At 43.8% G+C, this 8,034-nt stretch overlaps 1 protein-coding gene across 1 annotated transcript in view; it reads right to left on the reverse strand.

The window, feature by feature from the left end:
- LOC105554686 (zinc finger protein 682-like) overlaps positions 1-8,034 on the reverse strand; it is a 30,198-nt gene that overhangs the window by 18,139 nt on the left and 4,025 nt on the right. Inside the window, exons 2-4 of the mRNA XM_012001238.1 lie at positions 3,347-3,426; positions 1,260-1,386; positions 630-725 (exon numbers count right to left, since the gene is read on the reverse strand). Coding sequence (XP_011856628.1) covers positions 630-725; positions 1,260-1,386; positions 3,347-3,361 — 238 coding nt within the window. The 5' untranslated portion in view covers positions 3,362-3,426. The remainder of the gene's footprint in view (positions 1-629; positions 726-1,259; positions 1,387-3,346; positions 3,427-8,034) is intronic.

Here is an 8,034-nt window from a genome sequence, read left to right on the forward strand (position 1 = left end):
TATTTCTCATACGTAGATTCATCAGAAGGTACCCAATTACCAATCTCAGTTTATACTAAAACAATAAATGTTTAATAAAAAAATAACAGTTTCTTACATGTAGGGAGATGTCTAGTGTTCTTATAAAATTACTGAGTATAAATTTCTATAGACTGACATTTAAAACCTCTCTAGAATGGGAAATCACAAAGCAGAAAACATGTAACATCTGTTCCAGTGTCCCTGGGATTCGGAGCCAAATCCCACTCCTCTCACACACCTTAGACATAACGCAAAAAGGGAACTTAAAAAATAGTTTAACAAACAGCTTTTCAAAAATACAGATATTCCTGTGTCCTCAAAGCAATGGAAGAACAATCAGATCCTACGGTCTGTTCCAAGCTCTGAAGACGACTTTGGCTCTCACTGTCATCGTGAAGAAAAGTCACTGAAGGGAAAGCAGAGCCCTAAAAGAATTTCAGAGCACGGGACAGAGGTGTTGCTTTGTGAGAGCAAGGGAAAGAAACGCAGGCTTCTCAGAAGCCATTTCCATTGGAGCAGAGCTTCCCAAACCACATTTTAAGGTCTGGCTTCCTCCTCGATCTTTGAACCTCTCATCTGTATCATCTACTCCATTTACTCCCACCTACCTGGGTGTCTGCCTATTGTCTCATGTTTCTTCACATTCCACGGCTCATTCCTTTGCTCTAGACAGGTGATCAGGTCTGGCTTAGAGACAGCAATACCTGTTTTATTTAAAAAAAATTTTTTTTAAAAGGACCTTTTTTATTTTTTAAAAAGTAGCATGACTCTTGCTTGGATTCTCTAATTACCAACCTAGTACTGTGCTCAGTAGAGAAACGAGGAAATAGCAGATTCTAGAAAATTAATCCCAAAATACTGTTTCCTCACAGAACCTTTAGAATATTTAGAAAGTATTTTAAATTTGTGAGTCCCTAGCTTCACTACCTATTGCTACTGAATCAAAAATTGGTGGTGGTAACTGGATTTTTTAGGGTGTAGCAACACTATTTTATGCCACAAAATTTCTGGAATTACCACCACTAGAGTATGCACATCACCTCAAGAAAGGAAAGATAATGTCAAGATAAAATACCTTCAAGATTATTTTCTTCTACACCAACAAATCCCCAAGTTTTCCTTGAAAGCAGAAATCTGAAACTCATTCATGCAAAGCAGAAATTCCCAAAAATATTCTACAACGAAGGAAATAAAATCTTCAGCGTAAAATAGAAATTGTGCATTGAAGTGATCCTCACCCAGAGAGACCAGGTTTCTGTAGTTTTCTAACATCACGTCCCTATACAGATTCTGCTGAGCCGGGTCCAGATAGCTCCACTCCTCCGCAGAGAATTCTATGGCCACATCCCTGAATATCAACAGTCCCTGGAAAAGAGAAAACACACACTTATCAGGTGGCCATGGGTAGAGTTCTTAATTTGATTCCAGGCACAAAGAGAGACAGAGAGAACTAGTTCTTACTTACACAAGAGACTGAAATGATCAAATAATTGTAAACACAGAAATATTCTCTAACGTATTCTCTTAATTCTGAAGAAAGAGGATGGCATAAGCTCCACATAACCAGTGTAGATATTCTACTCTCGTGAATAATACAGTATAAAATTAAGGGTATCAACACAGGCACATATATTTTTTTTCCTGCTATATTCACATCACACACGATAAGTTGTAAATATTTCTCATATGTAGATTCATCAGAAGGTACCCCTCAAATTTTAATGTGTACACAATAAACTAGAGATCTTCTTCTTAAAATGCAGGTTCTGATCCAGACCTAGGGTGAAGCCTGAGTTTCTGAATTTCTAAGTGGGCTATACAGTGATGCCACTGTGTCTGGGCCAAGGAAAATATTCTTTCGAACATGCAGGAAGTGGCAGAGCCTGTGTTTATTTCAGTTTATCTAACCAATAAACACGAGAGCCTTCATTTTCCAAAGCAAGCTATAAGCAAGGAGAATCTAAAAAGAAAGAAGAGCTTCCCAATTAAATGTGATGGCTTATTTATATCAGTCAGCAAATCTCCCCAAGGTATTAAATAATAATGAGAAAAATAACTCTATAGTGCCAAAAATCTGACAGAGAGCACCTTAACAAGTAAACAAAATTAACATCAACTATAATAGGATAAATTGACATCAAGGATGTCAAGGATAAAATGACATCAAGGATCACATGACATCAAGGACACAACATCACTGCTCTGATATTATTGGCCACAAAAATAGTAAATTACAATCTGAATCTAATCATGTAGAAACATCTGGTTTTTTGTTTCGTGTTTTTGAGACAGTCTTGCTCTGTCGCTCAGGCTGGAGTGCAATGGTGCAATCTTGGCTCGCTGCTACCTCTGCCTCCTGGGTTCGAGGGATTCTCCCACCTCAGCCTCCCAAGTAGCTGGGACTACAGGCGCACGTCACCACGCCCAGTTAATTTTTGTATTTTTAGTAGAGATGGGGTTTCACCATGGTAGCCAGGCTGGTCTTGAACTCCTGACCTCAAGTGATCTGCCCATCTTGGCCTCCCAAAGTGCTGGGATTAGAGGTATGAGCCACAGTGTCTGGCCAGAAACATCAATAGGACCCGGTGTGTGATGATCCCCTTCCTGTGTCCAAGTGATCTCATTGTTCAATTCCCACCTATGAGTGAGAACATGCGGTGTTTGGTTTTCTGTTCTTGCGATAGTTGGCTGAGAATGATGGTTTCCAGTTGCATCAGAAACATCAGTTTTATGCAAAGTTCAAGCTATAGATATTTCCCTGGTTCTTCAATCTATAATAGTGTTTTTCAATAGTGTTTCTTTAGCATCCTAGACAGCAAGTGTCTTCTAATTATTCTCTTTTCAGAACTTTAAGTTATTCCAGGCAATGAATGCCATCCTCTTTAAATGTCTCTTTTCTTAATTCTGTTCTGCATAGAGATGATGGAACATGTGGATGAAATCTGAACAGTACATGGTCCCCTTCTTCACTGACACCCCAAGACCCAGCCCCATTCCCAGGGGTAATCCTGGGGATCCACACTTTCCCATGTTGATATGTCACAGAACATTTCAATACTGCCCATCATACATTAATGGTAAGATTTGGTCATGACATATAAGAAGCCTGGATGGAGACAATGGAGAGAAGGTTCTGGTATACAGGAGGAAGGATTTTACAGAGGTCCCTGATAATCAATCATAAGAAAGAGCCGGGGGGGAAGTAGTTGGAAAGAAACACATTAGGCAGGTACATCAGAAGTACAGAAATAAAGGTTTGCAAGTTCTAAACACATAACGTCCCAGAAGAAAAGAGGACACATCCCCTGAACCCAGACACATTCACCTGAGAACCAGCCATTTCTTCCTCTTCTTCCTTCTTCTCTGGGATTCCTTCTCAGGTGAGATTATCTGGACAAATCACACCTGCATTTGAGAATATGCCTTTAAAGGTGTCAGCACAACCCTTTCAACTGCAACCAGCACACCTGCAGGTAGAAGGCCCTGAAGTGCAGAAAAGGGAATACTCCCCTATTCTTTGTCACAGGAGAGAGGAAAAATGAGCTACCACATAAAGACCAAAAATTTCCTGCCTTCAGGTGATCTCCCCTGCCATGAACTCTAGCAATTTCTGGTACAGCAAAGGAAATATGGACCTTGGTGACCTACCCCTATCCAACCCAAGTAGAGCCCTCTGACCTCCTTTTGGAACTCAAGTCTCGTGACTGTATCTGGGAGCCCTCAAGCTTGACTCTCATCTCACCTTAGGATCGTTGGGGGGCACTTACTTAAAACAACAATTATGCTTCCATTCAGACCACAGACAGGATCTTTGGAGAGGGCACATGTGATGGTAGTTCTCCAAACTGGCTATTTGATTCTAATTGGAAGCCTGGGCTGAGAACCACATAGCTGAATATTGTCTCTCAGGCTTCAATGTACATATAAAGAATTTGGCATTCTAATTTGGTATTCCAGGCCCCATTCTAAGTCATGTGTTTCCGCAGGTGTGAAAGGGGTCTGCAAATTGGCTTCTATAACAAGTCTTCTGATACTGTTCCCCCGGACTCCTTAGCAGCAGCACTCAGCGAGAGAAGGCAAACACAGCACAGAGTCCCTTGTACCCAACACTGGTATCACAACAGAAATGCTTTGGCCGGGTGCAGTGGCTTCCGCCTGTAATGCCAGTACTTTGGGAGGCCGAGGCAGGTGGATCACCTAAGGTCGGGAGTTCAAGACCAGCCTGCACTGGGAGAACAACATGGATACGGGCATTAATGCAATGCTCCATAATCCCCAGGAGTTACATGAAGGGCCCAGCTGTTCTTTATCTGTTTCTCCATCACTGAGTTTTAGAAAGAAAATATATAGAATAAAAGCCAAATACAGACAGATGGGAGAGATACAGAAAGAAGGGGTTAAATGTAGTTGACAGGGATTTTTCGTTGTCGTGTTTGTATTTACTTTCTTGTAAGTAGGAACTACTGGATCTGCAGGAATGAAAAACAATTTGACCTGCAGGAAGGAACAGTTGCTGGGTGGCATGTCTCCAGCAGCACTGGTCTCAACGAAAAACAAAGGTCCCCAATCACACAGTTCTTTGTTCTCATTTATCTGCTTTTGGATTTGGGAAAATTGTGAGCACCTCCTCTCGAGAGATCACAGGAACCACCATGCAAAACTCTGATGTCCTCTAATGAATTCTGTGCGGGAGATTTCAGGGTGGGAGAAGGCCTGGGAAGCAGGTTGATCTGGCAGAGCAGGGCCAAGAAGCAGGCCCTCAGCTTCTCATCTTTATGCCTCTGGGTACTACCGGTTCTGTTTTTCCTAAGCCTGCCCAACAGACACTTGACTCCCAGAGTTTGTGTAATTTTAACCAATTTTAGCCACTTCCTCGTCTATTTTACAAGATACAGTAACGACCAATTTAACCAACACCCTTAGAGCTTTCTAGGACAAATATATTAGAAACTAAATATTTATTCTTGGCAAGGAAAATGCAATAGAAACAAAGATAATAACCACTATTTGTCCACGGATAGCCCTTCAGGTGGCAACACCAGAACTCACAAAAGAACAAGAAAAGAGAAGTGGCCCCAATGAAGCCCCAAACCTCTGTATACCTCCCTACCTCCCTTCTTTGTACCGACCACAGGATGCTGAATTCAACCGTTTATCCACTGGCTCTAGACTGAAAGTGCCTGGTTGGTAAGGACCCATGACTGTGTCATCTGTTTTTGTAACAGCCATATGAAATGGAAGCAACTGGTTTATCAGTTTGAGTCTCAAGATCTCCTCCTTGTTTTTTACCCAATACCAGGAAACTGGAGCCAGTCTCATCTGGATATCAATCAAAGAGATTCCTTTTGTGAGGGGGGGAAGAAGAAACATGCATGACTCATTTCTCTTCCTCTGAGATGGAAGCAGCTTTGTTTATTTATTTATTTTTAATGGAAAAGAAAAACAGGAAAAAAGCCTACAGGATCCAGAATTCCCAGGCCTGACCTTGCTTAGCTTCCAAGATGAGATGAGACTGGGCATGTTCGGAGTGGTATGGCCATAGACCGGAAGCAGATTTAGACCTTTTTGTCAGCCTGACCTTAGTCTGCACTAATGTTTAAAGACTCTCCAGTACCTGTGACAGGGTCCTCAGTGACCCTGGGCTTATGTCCCCATGGTGATCTAGGCAAGAGAGATTCCGGCTGATTCTGTGGGGCAAAAATAGAAAACAGGCCGGCATGGTGGCTCACAACTGTAATCCCAGCACTTTGGGAGGCTGAGGTGGGCAGATCACCTGAGGTCAGGAGTTCAAGACCATCCTGGCCAACATGGTGAAACTGTCTCTACTAAAATACAAAAAAATTAGCTGGGTGTGGTGGGAGGCACCTGTAATCCCAGCTACTCAGGAGGCTGAGGCAGGAAAATTGCTTTAACTCAGGAGGTGGAGGTTGCAATGAGCTGAGATTACCCCATTGCACTCCAGCATGAGACTGGGTGACAGAATGAGACTCCATCTCAAAACAAAACAAAACAAAACAAAAAACACACAAAACTGCCATGGTGGAGTGGCAGATTCTTAATCCAGAGGAGATATCACCTGTCCCTAATTAGCTAAATCTTGAGTAAGAGAAAGGACAACAGTGCTTCCGTATCACACTTTACAGGTGGGTGTGACTGTGACCATGGCTCTGCCTATTTTGTGGCCCTAACCTCGCCCTGCTGAAGTTCTTGTTTACATTTACAGATTCTGTCACTAGGCTCCTTTTCTTTTTTTTTTTTTTTTTAAACGGAGTTTTACTCTTGTTGCCCAGGCTGGAGTGCAATGGCACGATCTCAGCTCACCGCAACCTCTGCCTCCTGGGTTCAAGCGATTCTCCTGCCTCAGCCTCCGGAGTAGCTGGGATTACAGGCATGCACTACCACCCTAGCTAATTTTGTATTTTTAGTAGAGATGGGGTTTCTCCATGTTGGTCAGGCTGGTCTTGAACTCCTGACCTCATGTGATCTGCCCACCTCGGCCACCAGGCTCTCTTTATACCAGGAGCTTCTCACACAACTGTAACAGGTCACTGGACTTGGAAAACTCAAAGGGTGCCACTCTGAAACTGGCGCTTTAAGATGTCTATGTCAGCACAGTGGCTCACGCCTGTAATCCCAGCACTTGGGAGGCCAAGGCAAGAAGACAGCATGAAGCCAGGAGTTCGAGACTATCCAGGGCAACAGAAGTGAGATCTCACCTCCACACAAAATAAAAAATAAAATTTGCCATGTGGTATGGTGTGTTCCTTTAGTTCTCGCTGTTGAGGAAGGAGGATCACTTGAGCCCAGAAGTTTGAGGCTGCAGTAAGCTATGAATGTGCCACTGCACTCTAGCCTGAGTGAAAAGAATGAAACCATGTCTCAAAAAATAAAAAAGTAAATAAAAGCTTTAAAAAAGGGGAGAAGAGCAAAATTTATTCTCCTATTTTCTGGGGGGGGAATTAAGCCTCTTATTTCTAGCTGCTCTCAGTATAAAGAGCTCTTTCATGTTTGGGGTGTACAGACACCTGCAGGGGGTGCTCCCCAGGAAGAACTAACTGGGCTTTCGATGACCTGCCACAGCCCAGGTTCCCTGGGAAGAAGTAACTGGGCTTTCAATGACCTGCCACAGCCCAGGTTCCCCGGGAAGAAGTAACTGGGCTTTCAATGACCTGCCACAGCCCAGGTTCCCCGGGAAGAAGTAACTGGGCCTTCAGTGACCTGCCACAGCCCAGGTTCCCCGGGAAGAAGTAACTGGGCCTTCAGTGACCTGCCACAGCCCAGGTTCCCCGGGAAGAAGTAACTGGGCCTTCAGTGACCATCCACAGCTAAGTTAAGGGCCATCGTCTTGGACTCATGGATATCTGAACTCCTGTGGGTCTAGATTCAGGCACTTGAGGGCTAGCCTTGGACAAACTGTGCATATCAAAGAGGGTTTGTAGGAAAGAAAAAAATAGAAAAGTGCTAGCAAGTACCCATGTTAAGTACTCAGCGCAGGGTTAGTGAAGAGGTGGTTTGTGCCTACAGGTACTGGCCCAAGTGGGGCTATGCTCCGGCTCACTCCTGTGTCCATGCAGGCAGATGAGATGACGGTCATATCATCCAAAAGCCTGGGAGAGACCAGGTTGCTGGGGGCGGGGATAGGCCAGGAGTCTTCCAGGCACCTGTGTGGGTTTTCTACGGGAAACTCTAGAAGCAAAGGTGCTGTGACGGGATTCCTGAGGGTGAAGCCTTGTTCTGGGAGGGATATGGCCATGTCAGTGCCTAGTGGGTATGTTTACAAGGGGGTGAAAATCGTGTAGTGGCAGCAGAGTAAAGAGGGGGGTCTGTCTTCAGAACTCTGCTTCTAAGTCCTCAGTCCTGTCTGATCCTGAGAGGAAAGCTGGAATCCCAGGAGAATGTGCAATGTGCGTGCAGCATAACAGAGCTTCCTAATCCTGGGACACCCTGAGATGCCTCCAGCCCAGGCCGCTGTGATGTCTTGTCTTTTTTTTTTTTTTTTTTTTTTTGAGACGG

Source organism: Mandrillus leucophaeus, unplaced genomic scaffold, assembly GCF_000951045.1.
Source record: "Mandrillus leucophaeus isolate KB7577 unplaced genomic scaffold, Mleu.le_1.0 Scaffold655, whole genome shotgun sequence".
NCBI lineage: Eukaryota > Metazoa > Chordata > Mammalia > Primates > Cercopithecidae > Mandrillus > Mandrillus leucophaeus.